General features: G+C 45.3%; 1 protein-coding gene across 1 annotated transcript in view; it reads right to left on the minus strand.

The window, feature by feature from the left end:
• Positions 1-7751: 7751 nt before the first annotated feature.
• Positions 7752-20651, minus strand: part of DDAH1 (dimethylarginine dimethylaminohydrolase 1) — an 89830-nt gene continuing 76930 nt past the window's right edge. Inside the window, exons 5-6 of the mRNA XM_065409823.1 lie at positions 8597-8740; positions 7752-7868 (exon numbers count right to left, since the gene is read on the minus strand). Coding sequence (XP_065265895.1) covers positions 7752-7868; positions 8597-8740 — 261 coding nt within the window. The remainder of the gene's footprint in view (positions 7869-8596; positions 8741-20651) is intronic.

Here is a 20651-nt window from a genome sequence, read left to right on the forward strand (position 1 = left end):
AATGCACACGTCACTCTTAAAACTTTCTAGTTTTGCCTTAGATAAACTTTACCTCTGTTTTACCAGTATTCCCTATACTTAATATAGTATAGGGACCATCTAGGGAATCCTGCAATTACTGATTACTTAGTTATCCAAAACAATCAAAAGGTTTAAGGGCAATCACTGTATCTGGAATATTAAGACAATATCACTTTTATACACACATTTTTAAAATGTTAACCTTAAACCATGATTTCTTCTTAAATGTTTTAGTACAGACATGTCTACTATTGGTTTTATTTCTAAACCTGTAGTAACCTTTAAGATTTGAAATCAAGCAGCATTTGAAATCAAAAGGTAGCATGAGAGAAATATAGACTAAATCGCAAAAAAATGCTGTCAGTCTCAAAATAAGACAACCACAATTCATAGTACAACTGACACTTTATTCCATAGTGATGGGGGTACATAGTATAGAAACTGCAAGACACAAAAATCAAAGTAAATCTTTTCCAGTATAACAGTCTATGAAATGCAATGATGTTTTTGGCACAAAAGGTGGGCAACAATATACTGTAATAAGGTTCTCAAGGGTAACAGAACTGAACACTGTGGTGATTTTGTCATCCTGTTTGTGTTCTGCAGAACAATACAACATAGAACAGTGACTAACATGATTCACATGCAACTCAATGGAAGTTACAAATTGTAGTGGCTGTATAATGTATTGGTTCAAGTGAGGTCCATAATATTTTGTTCACAGTCACTATATAAAGAGTATAATTCTTTTCAAAGGCTCTTACTTGTTCATCTCCATAATTATCCATCAAATCAGACAATCTGAACCAATAAATAAGTTTCTCCAAATGTTTCCATATGAATTTTGATGGTTACCACCAAGGTAATTCTGCCTTGACTGCAATTAAATGCTTACGTGGCTGAATAATACCACATTTTTCCACATTTCACTCAAAAACTGCAGTCAATCAGAGGGGAAAACGATGTCACTGTTCTACATTCCACTGAACTTTTATTTTTAAAATTGAACATAGTGTTCCATATGAGCTATGAACCATTCTCATGGGAATCACTGATACACTTGTCTTAAAACTCCTCAGAATACTTTCTTGTAGTGCTATATGTGCAAGACTTAGAGAAGTACATATTTGGGTAGGAAACACAAATGTGAGGATGGAGAAGCTGCGGTTTATCATCATATGGTACAGGATGTATGCACATTCTTATCAACAGAGATGAGTACTTGCTGACACTTTATTCACATTCTGTTCAAAAGGGAAACTTACACATCACATGATCTTCCTAAACTTATGATGGAAAACAACATATGGGAAAGAGTAAAAGGTCTGTTACACACACTGTAGTGCCTTCATTTGTACTAAGCTAAATTATTTGATTTAAAATTTTGATTAGCGATTCAAATCTCAGTGCCACCTATTTACCACTAGACCTTCTGCACTGGAATGACATGGCATGTAGTCTTATTTTTGGCATGACAGGGTTAACATGGTGCAACCAGTTAGCACATTGTGTTGCATCTCCAATTTTGGTTTGAGATTTTCCTTTATTAGTCATGGCAGGCCTGCACAACTCGTAAAGCGGCGAGGGCCATATTACTCCAAAGAAAACAGCTGAGGGCCGAAACCCCCTGAGTGCCGCCAACCCCCCCCCCCAGCGCCACCCAGCCCCCCCCCGAAACAACACCCCCCGCCCCACAGAAACAACCCCCCAGTGCCGCCGAAACACCCCCCCCCCCCACGCCACCTGCCCCGCGGAAACAAACCTTCCTTCCCCAGTGCCGCCCCACCGAAACAGCAGTATTGAACCTCGGTAATATGTTATAGCAGGCCCCTAAGGTAGTATAATTAAGGTAAAAGAAAAATGTCTTTTTGCTAGAAGTAGAATAAGATCTTCCCCCCACTTTGTAATCAATTGCCCTGTTGAATGAATGAGGTGTGAATGAGGAAGGCATGGAAGGCAGGCACCTCCAGACAGCTGCAACCCTTGGAGAGGGCAGGGCTGGCTCTAGGATTTTTGCCGCCCCAAGCAAAAAAATTTTTGGCCGCCTCCCCTTTCTTTTTCGTGCCCCTCTGCCCCCGGCCCCACCCCAACTCCACCCCTTCCAAACCCCTTCCCCAAATCCCCAGCACCGCTTCCTCCCCCGACGTGCCGCATTTCTCCCCCGCCATTGCTTCCTACGCCCCTCCCCCCCCCGTGACCTCCCGCCCTAGCCAGGGCCGGCTCCAGGCGAGCAATCTGGTGCTTGGGGCAGCAGCTTGTAGGAGGCGGCATTCCGCCCAATCCTAGGGAGGCACGGCCGCTTTTTTGTTGTTGTTGTTCCGCTCCGGCCGCCCTGTAGGGGGGGGCGGCAGCGCGGAGGACGGGAGCGCCCTGCAGCAAGCCTGGCAGGGCAGCCTGCGTCCTTCCCTCCCAGCTGACCGGAGCCCTCCTGGCAGGGGGCACGGCGGGAGGGGCCGCGGGGCAGCGCCCCGCTGAAGCCCTGGCCGCCTCCCTTCTCTCTCTCCCCCCGCTTCCTCCTCCTCCCCCCGCTAGCCGGGGCACATCTGCAGGGCAGGGAGTCCCCCTGGCTCCGGCCGCGCCGCAGGTTTTTTTTTTTTTTTGCTTGAGGCGGCCAGAAAGCCAGAGCCGGCCCTGGCCCTAGCTCACCTCCGCTCCGCCTGCTCCCCTGGGTGTGCCGCCGCTCTGCTTCTCCCCCCTCCCTCTCAGGCGAGGGAGGGCGGAGCAGCGGCGCGTTCAGGGGAGCAGGCGGAGCAGAGGTGAGCTAGGGTGGGGGGGCACAGGAAGTAATGGGGGGGGTAGAGGAACCGCTCCCCGCTCCAGCTCACCTCCGCTCCACCTCCACTGCCTCCCCCGAGCGCCCACCGCTCGGCTTCTCCTCCCTCCCAGCCTTGCTGCGCTAAACAGCTGTTTCGCGTGCGGCAAGCCTGGGAGGGAGGGGGGAGAAGCAGAGCGGCGGCGGCGCACTCAGGGGAACAGGCGGAGGCGAGCTGGGGCAGCGAGGGCACTTTTTCCCAGAGTCGGCATCTATGATGGCCGGCGCCAGAATGCCACCCCTAGAAATGTGCCACCCCAAGCACCTGCTTGTTTTGCTGGTGCCTGGAGACGGCCCTGGGAGAGGGGATGGGAGCCAGACCAGATCAGTAGAACAGGTCAGCCACCGACTCACCACTCGCCTCCTCAGCCCCCCTCCCCTGGCTCGCCTACTCACCCCCCGCCACTGCCTGCTTGCTCGCCTCCTCAGCCCCCCACCCCTCTGGCTCGCCGGCTCACCTGCCCCCCCGCCACTGCCCGCCCACTCGCCTCCTCAGCCCTCCACCCGCCCGGCTCGCCTACTCATTCCCCGCCACTGCCTGCCCACTTGCCTACTCAGCCCCCCCCTCACCCGCCGCTTGCCTACTCACCCCCCTGCGGGCCGCACAGTGAGCCCATCTACTCAACCCCCACGGGCCGCACAGTGAGCCCACATGGGCCGTATGCGGCCCCCGGGCCGCATGTTGTGCAGGCCTGAGTTATGGACAATGATCTACATCAGGCATCTGAAAAATGTTGCAGTGATCAGAATGTTTGATGTGCAGGATGCTCATTAGCCATATACATGTTGCATCAAAAAACAGCCATTGTTTTGGTTTTGCTTGAGCCAGGGTTAAAGTAAAGGTGAAAGCTAAGAGCAGAGGGAGAGGTTCTCCTGCTCTCCCTGGCCCAGGTCCCCCAACCCCCCCCCCCCCCATCTCCCTAGCTGCCCTGACTTGCCAGACAGGGGAATCAGGAGTGGGGGCAGCATGAAGAATAATGCCGGACTAGGAAGTTTCTGGGGCTCCCACCCTTCTCAGCAGTTAGGTGCTGTTGGTCTTCCAGCTACAGGAGAATAAGAGGCACCTCGCCATGAATCCCTAACTACCTCTTCTACAGGACAATCTGTCCATTCACTAACTCTCCCTCCCTTCAAAGGGGGAAGTAGAGGAAGGAAACTACTTGCCACCTCTTCCATTCTCCTCAGGGGGAGAAAGAATACAAGAAACCACCAGCCTCCACCACTACTGACTCCTTCCTCTCCTCTGGTGTAAGACAAGAGAAAAGGAGTCACTCCAACACCCCTCCTGAGATACAGCTCCTGCTGCAGGCTCCCCCTTCCCTCGGCAGGGAAAAGACAGGCTTTGTCAGATTCTAGGGGAACAAAGTGGGTCTATCAATTCCCTCTCCTGGCATCTATGCGAGAGGGCATGGGAGAGTTACATTAGGAAAGGTCCGGGTGGAATGGGGGCATTTGCAAATGAATGGAGGGGAAGAAAGAAGGAGAGTGTAAAGGGATGAGGAGAAAAATGGAGGGACTACAGGAGAAGGGGGACAGAAGGAGAGATTTAGATGGATGAAGCAGGAATGTATCAATCAGAAAAAACTGAAAACCTCAGACAAAGGAATAGAGAGACAGGCAGGCAAAGAAAGAGATGACTAGGAAGTTGATAAAGTGTTCAGACTATTTGTCAGCCTTCCGGACAATTCCCACTGCTGCTTGTGTTTGGGAATTTCTCCATTCTTAGTTTACAAATGATTTAAAAAGCTTCATGTAAATACTACTGTCTATAATTCACTTTACTGTCGTAAAATATGTATGAGTCAGTGGGCAAGCATGTTGTGGAATTTGCCACAACAAATATATTTGTTTTAACTGACTACCACAATAGATATTCATGCAATTAAAAAAAAAAATCAGATGGCCATTATTCCATTGAGATCCCCAAGGACAGATCAAATACATATGCTGCCAGCCTTCTGGGAAACAAGTTTCCCTTACTCATGAACATACTCCAGGAATAATGTTCTTCAGCTAATTCTACCACCATTCCTTTGTTTTGAGGTTTGCTAGTAAATTGTCTACATAATTACAGAAGACAAAAACTATACTGATTAGTGGGGAAAATAACTTCACTTCAAAAGAGGAAAGAACATAATAGGTAAAGGCTGAAATGAAAATACATATAAAAGATAAAAATATATTTCTAAATATCTTTTATAATACAACATTTCTACAAGTAACTCAAAACATTAATTTCTGTGGTCCATCTGATCACCTAAAATATAGGCTTTTTAGAAGATGATTGATATATGGCATACGTACAAGCCTCTTCCATTCCACCCAATTTGAAAGAAAGGTAACCAAACTGGGAGCCTGAACCCCTGGGCACACCTAGATTGAATTATAGGAAAGGAGATTGTCCATCAGTCAAGCATATCAGAGACACATACCTCTTTAATGTTCCTGTATAGAGAGGCTTTCCCAAGCTGCCACCTGCAGTCTGAAATTGATTCTAATCAAGACTACTCCTGGGGGAATTCTGCACCACTGCACAATGCAGAATTTTGCGGAAATTCGTGTGCACGCAGAACTTCCTTTCCCCCACAGAAATGGGCTGCAGTGCTGCCGGCCACCTCTGACAGCTGCAGTTCCCAGCACGCCCTGAGGGAAGGAGAGGACGGTGCACAGGAAACTCCCTGCAAGCCTGGGACCGAGCATCAGGATGTGTGGGCCATGGCTGGGCTCTGGGGGGGGAAGGGTGCAAGTATCTGGGCTAAGGGGAACCCACGGCTGGGGGGGCCCTGCAGCTGGGCTCTGGGGGGCAAAGGTGGCAGAGAAACAGGAACTGGGTTGTCATAGAGGTTTCTTTAATGCACCACTCCTGGGGGAATTTTTGTGTGTGTCTGTATTATTATAGACATACTTGCTGACAGGTATTTTGAAATAAATTACCAAAATAACTGAAACTGGTCACATAAACACCACTCTATACCGGAAACCTACTGACCGCTATACTTACCTACATGCCTCCGGCTTCCATCCAGGACATACCACACGATCCATTGTCTACAGCCAAGCTCTAAGATACAACCGTATTTGCTCCAATCCCTCAGATAGAGACAAACACCTACAAGATCTCTATCAAGCATTCTTAAAACTACAATACCCACCTGCTGAAGTGAAAAAACAGATTGACAGAGCCAGAAGAGTACTCAGAAGTCACCTACTACAGGACAGGCCCAACAAAGAAAGTAACAGAACGCCACTAGCCATCACCTTCAGCCCCCAACTAAAACCTCTCCAGCGCATCATCAAAGATCTACAACCTATCCTGAAAGATGATCCCTCACTCTCACAGATCTTGGGAGACAGACCAGTCCTCACTTACAGACAGCCCCCCAACCTGAGGCAAATACTCACCAGCAACCGCACACCATGCAACAAACACTAACCCAGGAACCTATCCTTGCAACAAAGCCCGATGCCAATCTGTTCACATATCTATTCATGTGACACCATCATAGGACCTAATCACATCAGCCACGCCATCAGGGGCTCATTCACCTGCACATCTACCAACATGATATATGCCATCATGTGCCAGCAATGTCCCTCTGCTATATACATTGGCCAAACCGGACAGTCTCTATGCAAAAGAATAAATGGACACAAATCTGACATCAGGAATCGTAACATTCAAAAACCAGTGGGAGAACACTTCAATCTCTCTAACCACTCAGTGACAGACTTGAAGGTGGCAATTTTGCAACAAAAAAAAACTTCAAACACAGACTCCAAAGAGAGACTGCTGAACTTGAATTAATATGCAAATTAGATACAATTAACTTAGGTTTGAACAGAGACTGGGAATGGTTGGGTCATTACACTAATTGAATCTATTTCCCCACGTTAAGTATCCTCACACCTTCTATGGGTCATCTCGATTATCACTTCAAAAGTGTTTTTTTTTCCTCCTGATGATGATAGCTCATCTCAATTGATTGGCCTCTTACAGTTGGTATGGCTACTTCCACCTTTTCATGTTCTCTGTAGGTATAAATATCTTCTTGCTGTATGTTCCAGTCTATGCATCCGATGAAGTGGGCTGTAGCCCACGAAAGCTTATGCTCAAATAAATGTGTTAGTCTCTAAGGTGCCACAAGTACTCCTGTTCTTTTTGCGGATACAGACTAACACGGTTGCTACTCTGAAACCTGAAACTGGTGTGATTATGTAGTGTTATTTTGACAAATAAAATATGCAGAATTTTAAAATATTGTGCACAAAATTTAATTTTTTGGCACAGAATTTTTCATTTTTTTGGCACAGAATGCCCCCAGGAGTATATGATTCTACACAGAAGTGGCCATGCAATACTGGCCAGAATAAGGAGTATAATCAATTTCACACTGTTTCAACTATCATAAGGAAAGCCTACTTACTACACAAGCCCAAATTCATGGTTCTATTGAATGTCCTTCATTAGCTACCAATATCTTGAATTCCTGATAATAAAGAGAGGAAGATAGGGGAAAGACTTAAGAAAAAAAGGGTGATGAAGCAGAAAGGAAAGGGAGAGAAAAGGTAAAACACATGGGAAAGGTGTCAAGACAATGGAGATGCTTAGCAAATGGTTAGGAACTAATTTTCCCCCATGTAGTTTTCACACTGAGTATGTAAATCACTAAAGCTAGGGGTTAGCTATCATAGTTGTCTTTTGCTTTCTCATTGCACTATATTCATCCCAGCAAAAGCACACATACACCTTAAATACCATCTACCGGGACATAAAAATACACAAAGCAAAACATTTGTAAACAAGGGTTAGTAGCACAGTGGTACAGTAGATTGTCAATAAAAACAATAAAAGTGTGGATATAGATTTGTCTACCTTGCATGTACTTTATTGCCAGTTACAAGGGAGGGATTCTATATCTCATAATTCTGAAGTTTTGTTAATAAGGACGGAACAACAGGTGAGTAACCCATCTACTTTCTCCAGTTCTGTGCTGGCTATAGGGATCAGCATGTGGTCCTTCAGTTTTTCAAAAACCTGGTTAGGAAATAGAAGGAAAAAGTCATTACACTTGAGCATCTCTCCCTTCCATTTCCTCCAACTATTTATTGAATCAATACAATGGAAACAAATTTACAGATTTGAAGTCGTGTTGCCAAATCCCATCCCCACCCCAGCTTTGGCGCTCAAGACTTTAAAGGCATCATAACTGTGATGATTCTGCTTCCCTTGGGGGAGAATATAAGATTGTGGAAGGGCCACAAGAGGAAAGGGGGAAATTCCTCAGCCCTCTCCGCACTTCCAGTGTGCTGCTAGGAATTAGGCGAGTTAAAAAGAGTAACTACTCATTGTGTATCTCATTCTCTTACTGGTTCACTGTGGATAATCGTTTCTTCCTTGAAACGACAGTTGTTTCTTCCCCATATTATCTTGATGATTAGCCAGTCACTGGTAATAAACAGTAATACTTTGCATCTATATGTTGCTTTCCATCTGAGGGTCTCAAAGTGTTTACAAACATTAATGAATGAATTCCCTGAATAATGCAGCGAGGGAGTATAATTATTCCCATTTTACACTAAGGGAACAACAGGAGGAGAAAGAGATTAAGTAATAAGGTCAGACAAAAATCAGTAGTGGAGCTGGAAATAATCATCTGATGTGTTTACATGTGTGTGCATGCACACATATGCGTGCACAGTACTGCGGCCCCATCCCAGGAGGTACTCACAGGAAGAGCCCCTAATTCGTAACTCTCCCTTTACCTTTGCACTTTCTGGATATTCCTCAGGGGCTTGATGCAGCAAAACGTGGCCTTTGCCTGGAATGTTGAGATATATGCAGTTTGCTGCAGCGTCGTCAGGCACAGTCAGTTTGTCATAGCGATGGTCACTCATCTGCTGCATGGTCTGTTGACAGAAGTGAAGCGCAGCTATTTAGAGGAAATGCACTAGCTTTCCAAAATGAATGTACAAACGCAAACCTAGAAAAAGTAGCTGATTATGGTTTTGCAGGAGCGATTTCACTACATAACAAGTAAGGTTTCTTTTTATGTCCGCACTTCAAGTACGGGACCTCCTGGTATCAAGTAGAAATGAAGTCAAGCTGCCTAAACTCAGATCTAAATTTTGAAAACCCTTGTGGGATGACTCAGCAGGAACCTCCCCCCACCACCCACAAAACCGTAGTCAGCAGGGTTTTCTCCTTAAGGGACATGGAGTGATTTTCAGGGGTGCTGAATACCCCAAATCCTTGTTCACATCAATGGGAGCTACAGGTGCTCAGCACCCCTTAAAAACTGGCCATTCGTAAGGTCTATAAAAAGAAGTGAATTAAGTTAATATAAGCAGAAAAGTAACACTCCCCAGCATGGGTTCAGCAGCCTCCAAATTCTGCCCAAAGACATTTCTTCTGTCTCCCAAACAGCCCCTCCTGGAGCTCTTCCACTAAGCACTTCTGCCCGGGGAGCCTGGGTTAACTCCTTGTTCCTCAGGGGACCACATAGGAGGTATCAACACTTCAGCTGGGAATGAGCTTTCCAGTCCAGGTACTTGTGCTAGCGGGACCTGAGCTAGTGGGCTACAAACAGCAGGGTGGGCATTGCGGCTTAGGCAGCAGCTTGGGCTCTCAAGCCCACCTGACCCCCTGGGTCTGAGCTCAGGCTGCCAGCCTAAGTCTCCACTGGAGCTGCAATGTCCACACTGGTGTTTTTAGCGAGCTAGCTCAAGCCTTGCTAGCGCGAGTCTGTTTACCTGGGCTGGGAGGCTTGCGCCCAGTTGTAGCATCGACGTACCTGTAGTGATGCTTCAGAACAGTAGAGTTGGCAGCAGTTGCTCAGGACTTTTGCTTTGGCTGCTTATAAATGTAGGGTGAATATGCAAAATTTGGATCTAGGTTGGGATTTCAAAGACTCACAGGGCTTGAGGGGGTAATTGTATCAAAAGGTTTTGGTTTAAGCCCCGTCTCTAGAATTACAGATGTAAAAAACAATTTGAAGACTACGAGCCAGATTCACCACTGCATCACTCCAGCTTTACCGACATAAAACTAGAGTTACAAAGTGATGAATGAGGCCCAAAGAAACTGCCCCAAACTCTGGCCTTACCCAAAAATCTTAAGCACACCCAAATATTCTAAATAAGTTATCCTCTTAATCACTGCATTTTGTGTCTTTGTACGTACTCCCAAATCTCTTTGCCCTTTCCTTGCTCTCCCACTGTACAATCTGGATCCCTTTGGCCAGAATCTACTGGCTCCTGATGAAGGAGACACCACCAAATACACAGGGATCATGTGATGCATTTAGAAGAAAAACCCTGTATTTAAACTACTCCCAGCAAGATCCTGTGAACAAAGAACTTAGGCCATATTCTGCTCTCAGACGCATTGGTATAAATCCAGAGAAGCCCCACTGACTTTAGAATTACCTCAGTGTAGTTAAGAGCACAATTTAGTCTATTGGGTCTAGATGAATTTACATCTGAATGATTTATGAGGTCACCCGTGCTACTGCTCGTCAGTACAAAATGACACATGAAGTGAAGCACAGAAAGGATCTACAGCACACCGTTAAGTAATAAAGCACTTAATACTTGCACACACCTCCGATAATTCCTTTGTCTGGGTACATTCTCCACACTGTAGTCTGACTCATACATATCCTGTGGAGAATATGAAACTGAAGTAAGGAATGTCATGCATTCCGGAGGAAGTGTTTATCTTACTCTCACTTCTTGTTTCTTCATCAGATAGGAAATTCTTCTGAATTTCCAAGGTTCCATCTACCTCCATAAAAGAGCTAACAGGTTTTGTTGGAATAAACAGCACTTTTATTGCACTGGATGCATTTTTATTCTTGAAGTCATTGTCTTTGCTTTCCTATTTTTGATCTTAACTTGCTTGTATTTAAGTTGCCCTCATCTGTTTTTTAAACTCTCACTGATACTGCAAACACTTCCCAGGTGTAGCGCCTACAATCACAAGTAGTCACAGGGACTGCTCATGATAGTAAGTAATAGGTGTCTGGAGGATAGGCCTTTACAGATCACACTCCATAGCTGTCTTTCCTCTGCAATTGATCTTCATAGACCCTATTTAAAGCAGTATATTCTTTACTAGGCCTGCATCGCACTATTGGTATCAGTACAGGAAGGACCAGTGCCTGGATACAGCAGGGTTTGAGACACTGGTGTTCTTCCATTCTTGGAGGAAAAGCAAAGAGAACCCTGTTATTGTAATTGTGTTGTAGCAATAGTTCACTTCTCGGGAACATATTGTGATTCATTGCAGAACACTTGCTTTAGAAGTTGCAAAATGGTATTTAATACAGAATGATGCAGAAACCATTCATACAGTATTCTTTTGACTTCTTTTACTGTGTAAAGGGCTTCAGATAGAAAATAATGAATATTGCACAATAACTTCAACGAGAGGGAAGTCCCTACGCTATAACAACAACAGACACATGGCAGATGCATGGGAGACTAAACAAAAGGACATTTTGGATGGATTCCTCTCAAGACAAAATAATATAGAAGTAGTGACTGTGTTAATCCTAACACAGAGAAGAAAAGGAGAGTGGGACTAACTAGAAATAACAAGAGCAAGCTTCCAAGAATCCAGCGGTGAAGGGGAGAATTATTTTAGTTAGCTAGTTCCTACGAAGGACAACATAATAATGTGCTCTGTTAGGTACCGGGCCCTTTGGAGACGCATACATTCTAGTATACAAACTAACCCCTTATCCCCACCTTTTTAAGATGGCGTGAAAGATCACATTTACAAATGTTTTAAGGTCTGGAAGGAAGTGTCTTTTTCCCCTCTGCAAAACTTACCTGGATTCTCTCTAGTCTCATTCTTTCTTACTATACTCTGCTCACTCATTTCAGAGTGGATTGCATTACTACTCAAAACGTCCAGATCAGGTAATCAAGTGATCCATCCCGTTGCCCATTCCCAACTTCTGGCAAACAGAGGCTAGGGACACCATCCCTGCCCATCGTGGCAAATAGCCATTGATGGACTTATCCTCCATGAATGTATCTAGTTCTTTTTTGAATCCTGTTATAGTCTTTTTTTATGTAGCCTGTTGTAAAACTGGGGCACCTGGCATTGGCCACTGTCAGAAGACAAGATACTGGGCTAGATGGACCTTTGGTCTGACCCAGTATGGCCGCTCTTATTTTCTTATGTAAAGCACTAGCGAAGTCAGTACAAACTAAAATATTGTGCAGACAATGACTTGTTTATACTGCTCTATATACTATACATTGAATTGTAAGTACAATATTTATCTTCCAATTGATTTATTTTATAATTATATGGTAAAAATGAGAAAGTAAGCAATTTTCCAGTAACTGTGTGCTGTGACACTTTTGTATTTTTATGTCTGATTTTGTAAGCAACTAGTTTTTAAGTGAGGTGAAACTTGGGGTACGCAAGACAAATGAAAGGGGTACAGTAGTCTGGAAAGGTTGAGAGCCACTGCCGGCTTAATCTGCCCCTGCCTATAGTTATTCAAACCCTACCGATGGAGACCCAAAGCTAGAGCAGCCAGCACAGCATGCATAATCGTGTTTTGAACATATGCACAATTCTACTACAAGCAGTGTCTGAGTTTGGAGCCTTAGCTAAGTGGAGCTTGGGTAAAGCTCGGGAGAGCGCCACTATTCCCCTCTACCTTCCCCCCATGCAATTCCTGCTACATCTAGATCTGCAGGCTGAAAAAAAAATTTAAATCTCATTTCATGGAAGACGCATAAGCAGTAAATAGACCTCTGCTGTACACTCTAAACCATCCCCATATAAAACAAGAAGTCTAATGGCCTTCAAATGCAGCAAAAATACATTGATATCTTTTGGAAAAAAAGAGACAGGTCATTTCATCTAATTTGTGTATCAGACACCCAATTGGAAAGATCTTTTTAAAATTGCCTTATGTACCAAGATTGTAGCAGTCACGAAGCAAGTTTGTAGGAGTCTGGCTTTCTGCCCAGGAGCACTTGCATGACCAGTTATACTAGCAGCCAGGCATTTCCTGCATGCCTAGTTTTTCTGGGAATTCTCTCCAGCCTATAGAGGGTAATATTCACTGCACATTCTCTCAGCCCTTAGTCATGCTTTCCTTATATTGAAGTCATTCACATGGCCTAAAATGCCTTTTCTGTAGTGTTTTACAGCATGTCCTCAGCCAAACTGAGGTAATGGGTAAGCTAAATAACCCTAAATGTGAAACAGCAATACATGTGAAGGAGAAATGTCGACGAGTTTAAGCGATACTTTAAACATGTCTGGCATCCTTTAAAACAGTGTTGTGTTAGCTCTCTTATGATAATAGACCCCAGTGCATTCAGACAGGCCCTTGTGCAGAGCCCCAGTGATTTCAGGGTTCCGCTCGTGTAGAGTTCATTACAGGAGTGTCACAACAGTCAGCAGAAATGTCGCACCCAAAGTGCCTTAATATCCCAAGGACCCTACAGACACACACAGTATACAGTGCATACGTGTACTAAACAGGTAGGAGAACTGGCCAAAACTTCATCAAGCAGATGTGTTAGTCAAAAGCCTGAACACATTTCAGTTTTTTTTTTCTTTTTTGACAAAAGCCCCAAAACCTGAAAAATAAATTTAGACAGACATTTTTGTTTTCTCTCTCACACACTCACACAGCAAAGCCAAGAGTTAGGAAATGCCAGAATTAAGGTTACTCATCCAACTCTAAATCAGCCCCCTTGGACTCCCACAGAACACATGCGTAGAATATACGCATATACATTCATATCACACAGGAAAGTCTGTGGCAGAGGAGGAATAGAACTGGCTCTTCTGGGTCCCAGTTCAGCACCTTCAACACAAGAGACCATCCTTTCTCTTCCTGCAACCCTGTCCATCCCATGCATTAAATGAGGAAGGAACCCTGTTCAATAAATGTGATAATGTAATTAAATATTGCATCATAATGCATATGGAGAAGGGGTTGGATTAAGGTTGCCAGTATAACATTAATTCCGGCATTTCCTAACGTTTCAGTGCTTGATTTTGCAGCATCACTATTCTTTAAATGTAAGGTCTTTTTGTATGTAATTTTAGTTTTTGGTTTGTTTTTTTCTAAAAAGAAGAATGAGAAATGGATGTTCCATCATGTGGAATGATATTGGTCTCCACAGGGGTCATCAGCAGGGATCCACGAAACAGACCTATCACTTGTGCTAAAGGAGTAACTGGCAGCAGCAGCTAGCTGCTATCCTCTATGTAGACCAGAGGTGGGCAAACTACGGCCTGCGGGACCATCCTGCCCAGCCCCTGAGCTCCCGGACGGGGAGGCTAGCCCTCCTGCCCCTCCCCTGCTGTCCTCCCTCCCCCACAGCCTCAGTTCACCGCGCCACCAGCGCTCTTGCCCGCCGCTTCTGCTGGGCAGTGTGGCGGTGTGGCTGGCTCCGGCCGGGTGGCAAGCTCCTGCTGCTCTGAGCAGGGCCGGCTCTAGGATTTTTGCCGCCTAAAGCAAAAACAATTTTGGCTGCCCACCCCCCCCCGTTTTTTAATTACCCCCACCCCTGGCCCCGCCTCAACTCCGCCCCTTCCCCAAATCCCCAGCCCTGCCTCCTCCCCCCAGGCTCTCAAGCCTGGGAGGGAGGGAGGGGGAGCAGCGGCGCGCGAAACGACTGTTTCGCGTGCCACGGCCGCTCGGGATCTCCCCCTCCCTCCCAGGTTTGAGAGCCTGGGAGGGAGGGGGAGACTCCGAGTGGCCGCGGCACGGGCGCCGCTTCTCCCCCTCCCTCCCAGGCTCTCAAGCCTGGGAGGGAGGGCGAGTAGCAGCGCGCGAGCGGCAGCAGCAGCGGAGGTGAGTTAGGGCGGCCGGGGCACATTTTTAGGGGCGGCATTCTGGCGCCGGCCATGCTGCCCCTAAAAATGTGCCGCCCCAAGCACCAGCTTGTTTTGCTGGTGCCTAGAGCCGGCCCTGGCTCTGAGTGGCATGGTAAGGGGGCGGGGAACGGGGGGTTGGATATGGGGCAGGAGGTTCCAGGGGGCAGTCAGGGGACAGGGAGCAGGGGGCGGTTGGATGTGGCAGAGGTTCTGGGGGGGGGGGGGGGGGGGGCGTGTGGTCAGCGGACCGGGGGGGTTGGATAGGCATGGGAGTCCCGGGGGGCCTGTCAGGAGGTGAGGGTGTGGATAGGGGTCGGGGCAGTCAGGGGACAGGGAGCAGGGGTGGTTGGATGGGGGTGGGGTCCTGGGGGGGTGGTTAGGGGCAGGGGGTCCCGGCAGGGGGTGGTCAGGGGACAAGGAGCAGGTGGGGTTGGATGGGTCAGGGGTTCAGGGGGGGGGCGGGGCAGTCGGGGGCAGAAAGTAGGAGGGGCGGATAGGGGGCGGGGATCAGGCTGTTTGGGGAGGCACAGCCTTCTCTACCCAGCCCTCCATACAGTTTCACAACCCCGATGTGGCCCTCGGGCCAAAAAGTTTGCCCACCCCTGATGTAGACTGACTGCTAGAACGGATGTTTGCTATACAGTAACAGGATGTTAGGAATCAGGATCTCTGGGTTCTTCTTTTCCTACCCTTGAACGGAGTGTGGTCTAGGGGTACATACAGCACAGCCATGCACACAGATTTGTTATAAAATGCAGTGTAGCTAATGGGTTTATCATATTAGAAACCTGGGTTCTAGTCACAGCTCTGCCAAAAGTGATTTTGTTTAACACCTCTGGGGGAAAGGATACTTGCCTTCCTTCTAACGTAGGGCCTGAGGCCTTGTACTCAATAATAAGATGCCCCCATAATAACAAACAAGAGAAACTGGTCAGGGGAAGAGCCAAGTCTAGAACTCTATCTCCTCCTTGGTCCCAGCCTAACTTCCCTTGGCCTAGGCCAAAGGGTATTTTGCAGTTGCTGCTTTGTCTGCGTATTGTCTGGAACTCTCTTTGTGACTCCGTGTGTCCGAAAGCATGCTCAGGGCAGACAGAATGGTCAGAAACTTTAGCAGTAGGCCTCTCACAAGCTCTACAGAGCATCTGGAAATGGTGATTTCAGAGTCTTATACCTTGACCAAATTTGGGTGGATTTTCATGGAACAGCAGATGGCACTTCTCTGTCCCCAGAATCATTCTCTTACCAAATTTCAAGTTTCTGATCTAAAGTCTGGAGGTATCCGAACTCTTCAAAGATTCTGTAGGACAATATTTAAGATGGGATAGCAAAAATACCTAACACCTTGGGAATATCTAAACTGTTTTCACTGAAAGTTTCAAAAGGAATTCAAACTGAGGCCGAGAGCAAGCATGGAAAATTTCCATCCAAACCATTAAAGTTTGGCAACTAATAAGAGAATATTGAGCAACTTTAACTATATGTGTCATGATGAACTCTGTCTCTGATGATGAAAATTACATCATTCTTCGGGTGGATGGTAACTAACAGCCAGAGATGTAGCAAGCTCAGCGATAGGCAACAATGTCCAGGCTGGCTTGTCTGTGGACCTATGACCCTGCCTGAAGTGAAGAACCAGTTACATTAACTTGGAGGCTGCAGCAGACCTATAAACCTCTCACATAGTTAAACCATGAGAGGGGGGGAAAGACTCTTGGCCAGTGCATTATAATAGGTGGGCGGAAAACAGGGAAGAAAAGGGAAGAGGAAAATTGTGGCCATCGCCATCCTGGAAACAGTCTATTTTTATGAAAAGCACCAATGGATCTTTATGTCCAGACAGACTGGAAGACCCTGGTTTTTAAGGTTTGATCTGAAAGGCTGCCACCTCCCTTCACCTCAGTGTCAGATTTCATAGTACTCCATTAATGTACCTCCAGACAACTAGCAGAGATTTGAACAGGTGATTCCAAGGAGCCTAGATATTTAAAAAACAACAACACGATGCCTAGAGCTCTAAGCCATATCCCAGTAGAGGACATACTTGTAAGACTGTTTCATTGTGGATGACTGCTTTACAGAAGTAGTATTACTTATACCCCTAAACCATGAGCCTTTGAATCACAGTTTCTTATATTTAAAGGAATAAATTGGCATTCTAGCATGTTCATCAGTTCTCTCTCTGGATTCACTCTACTGTTTCTAAAAAACTGGTAGAATGTTTTAGAGGAAATCTTGCATGATTTCCTAGTGAAGCAATAAACGAGAAGGGAAGAAACAAAGTTACCCGTTCTCCCAGCTGTGCATAGGCAAATCAATTGGTTGGATTAGACCCGCTTCCAACAAAGCTAGCTACTATGTTGTCTTCCACTGTACCAATCTCCACCAGTACAGCGCTAGTATGGACAGGAATGGCATGCTAGCTCCAAAAGCCATTTTTATCTATGACTCCAGTGTCCAACCAAATAGCGGAGATAGGCTTCACTTGAAGTAACAAGCAGTGCTGTGAAAAATCATGTGAATTAAGGTTCAGTACAAGGAGGTTTGGGACAATGAGAGTAGGCTTGGTGCATGGAGGAAACTGGGTCTTTTCCATGATAAGCTGCACCGAATCCTTGGTACTTGCCCTTCCACACAGATCAAAGTCCTAGTGAATAGCATAGAGGCTCTTTGAAATGCAGTGGTGAAGAATAAGGTGGAGAACAGCGGTGCCACATACCAGGCAGGTAGAAGGATGGGGAGTGGGACCAGGAAAAACCAGAGACCTTGCCTGGATTTCATGATGTTCCGAGAGTCCCAAGATTCAGACATAGCACTAAACATGACGGCCAGGCTGTCTCAACAGGAGGAAGACGTGGTAGCCTCGTATGGCATAAATTGTAGTAGAAATTCTCATTAGATGTTGAGACACCTCTTGGAAATTTGGAATAAAATACTAAAACCCTTCCAAGACACAGATAAGAACCCATGTGGGCAGTGCCTATTGTAGTTTGGACCTCACAAAAGAAAAATTCTTGGATAAACTTGGTGTGTTACAGACAAAGTATTGGAACCAAAACAGTGGGCAATATGCCAAGCATCTAGCGTAGACAAGACCACAGTGAGACTGCCAAATACCAAACCACCATCTCCCACGCTTAGTGTTCTTAAGATCTAGGCTTTTGTTTTTAAGTCCTACTGCATCCCTTCAGTCACGTATTCCATGTTGCCTCATTTTTAAAGAAGTATCCCCTCCTGTTCATTCCATTACTAAACTTTTCCTAACTCAGGAAAGCCTTTACATCCTCACAAATTTAATTGGTAACATCTGATGCTCATTAGCACTGCTTCAAAGCACACCTGTGCTGCTTTACCTCCTTTAAACAACCTTGTACTAAGGTCACACTGATGTGACGCCATCAGCATTATAAAGGGGCTGATGCAGAAGGCAAGTACCTCTTGAGGAAGGGAAAAGGAAATGACTTAGATTTGCTGTTGTTTTTAATAAAGGAATCTAGACGAACATCCTGTCTTTTGGAACAGGAACTCACGGAGAGAAGGGAAGCCCCGAAAAATAAAGGAAAGCAAAGGAGCAGAAAAACAACAAAACAAAGTTCCTATTTACGGAAAGCAAGCTGACAACTCCCTCAATCATTGTAGCCTCTGTCTTTACTCTTATAGGCTGACAGGCTCCCTGTTGGTCACAAGTAAATATTTAAAGGGGTCCCATACTTACCTTGTCTAGGACTTTAAAAAATAAAAAGTCTTGCTGTTCCCAATCATTCTACAGGTTAATTAGTATATCGAAGTGTATGTCCTCATGAAGACTAGATTCTACAGCAACTGGTACCTTATAATCCATAAAATCTATAGACAAATACAACTAAGTAAATTCAGTCAGATACACTAAGTTTAATACAACAGATATTTAAAAGACATGTCTCTCAATTTTAAAGAGGTTCTAAATATTGTACTGTCTTAACTACTGGTGATTTTTTTTTTAAGTAGTGTTCATTCTAGTACACAATGAGAGCCAAACCCTATGAGATGCTGAATGCTCACACTTCCCAAAGCAGTGGGACACTAAAAGGAATTGAAGATGCACAGTACCTTGTAAGATCAGGCCCAGAGTCAATAACTATAAGCTAAAGGAAAGTCTTCAAGAAAAATCAGGCTGAATTCACACAATTTTATCAGCAAGGTTTAGAACAGCAGATGTCTCATGGAACTATTTTTTTCAAAGTTATATTTAGAAGCAGTTTGTCTGTTGTTCTCTCTGTTTCACGAAGCTCATTCTTCATTGCTACATTTATACAAAAGTCAGCATTCATCTGCACTTGCTACTTATTCCCTACCTGAAGTCATCCTCTTTGGGCTGTTAATATTTGTAATCATTTCCACAGCAACCCACTGCAATATCGTAAATAGAGAATTATGACTTCATGTGGGGAATAAGAAGAGGCATAAGTGATTAATGCTAAAGGAATAAGAGGCCCTGGGTTTTTTTACGCTAAAGTTTTTATTACTAAAAAATGAGAGACTAGAAAGACAGTATTAGAAGATTTTTATCTAAATAAATTGTTCTTAATATTTTCCAGGAGGTATCTGCTAGTCTAGCAGAATACAGAAGTATTAAGTTGCCACTTGGGGGCCCTGTTCCGCAGGCACTTTCCTAGCTATGAGTTATGTATTTCTTAGTATTTACACAACTGAGTGTAACTCTGCTATGGTGGTTGATAACAGTATTCTGCTTTTTAATAATGGCACATTGCAGAAGCCCTAGCAGCTACACAGGAGATGTGCACCTAATACAAACAAAAGACACTAAACCATAAGAACCGGGGCAATTTTGTCAACGTTATAACAATTTACTCCAAAGTCTCTGAAAGCACTACTCTGAAATCTTGGTTTTGAATAAAGACCAAGAACCCAGTTGCTTGGTACAGACTTTTCTCTCTACTTCCTTCCTTACGTGAGGCTTTAACAAGTCTCTCCTGACCTGTACCAGAACTGTGCACTGAGCTGCTTTTGTAATAGTACTCTTCAGCAGGAGTTAAGATGATGAATGATCAATCCCACTCCCATGTACCAGTGAACTTATAGAATGGGAGAGTCAAGAATTAGACAAGCCAAAGATGTTATGAGCATCTTGTATTTAGGAAGGAAAGGATACTTCCAGAGTTCTTACTATTCCACTGCTACATATTCTAGGTTATATTCCTGGCTACCAAGAATTAGTTCTGAAGCACAGAGGTCAGTTGTTCCACATTCATTCTAAGTCCCTTTAGGGAAGAAACAGTTACAAGCTCAACTGCATTAAATCGTTGGCGGTCTCATCTTTGCAACCGTTTTGCAACCCCAGCAAGACCTCATCATGGAGGCAATATGACAGCTCTTTACACTGGTAGTTGATTTCATAAGAGAATGGATGGAGTGGGAAAACTTAATACAGTGAGCAGAACCCCAGACTGCCAGCACAAGGCATTAGACACTGCTCCAGGAGGAGAAGTGGGTCAAGTGGCTTGACATCAGCGTTTGCTTTACCAGTCTTATGATAACAAACCTTGTCCATGCGGAGTGTCTATTTTGGATCAGGACTCAGTTCACCGAGTGGTGGCATGACGCAGTATCAGGATCTTGACGTAAATGACTTGAGAATGATACCTTTTACTAACTCTATGTGACTTTGGCCTGATGCTACAGAGTCTACACAGAGGGCAGCCTAAATCCCTGTGGACAAGAACATCGCTATTAGCTTGTGGAGGTTGCCAAAAAGTACAGTAGGACCATTTGCTGGCATATGTTTGACATTGCCAAGGCTGTGGTTGGGAGCACTGTGTGTAGCAATGAAGTCGTAAGGAACTGCCAACAGGTGTCCAAAGAGAGAGATGAAAGGGCTTGAACACAAGTGAGTTTCCCTCTGCCACTGGAACTCCACCAATAAAACTCACTTAGTCAGTCTCTGCCCATCACAGAAAGCAC

The sequence above is a fragment of the Emys orbicularis genome, chromosome 8 (genome assembly GCF_028017835.1).
Source record: "Emys orbicularis isolate rEmyOrb1 chromosome 8, rEmyOrb1.hap1, whole genome shotgun sequence".
Lineage (NCBI taxonomy): Eukaryota > Metazoa > Chordata > Testudines > Emydidae > Emys > Emys orbicularis.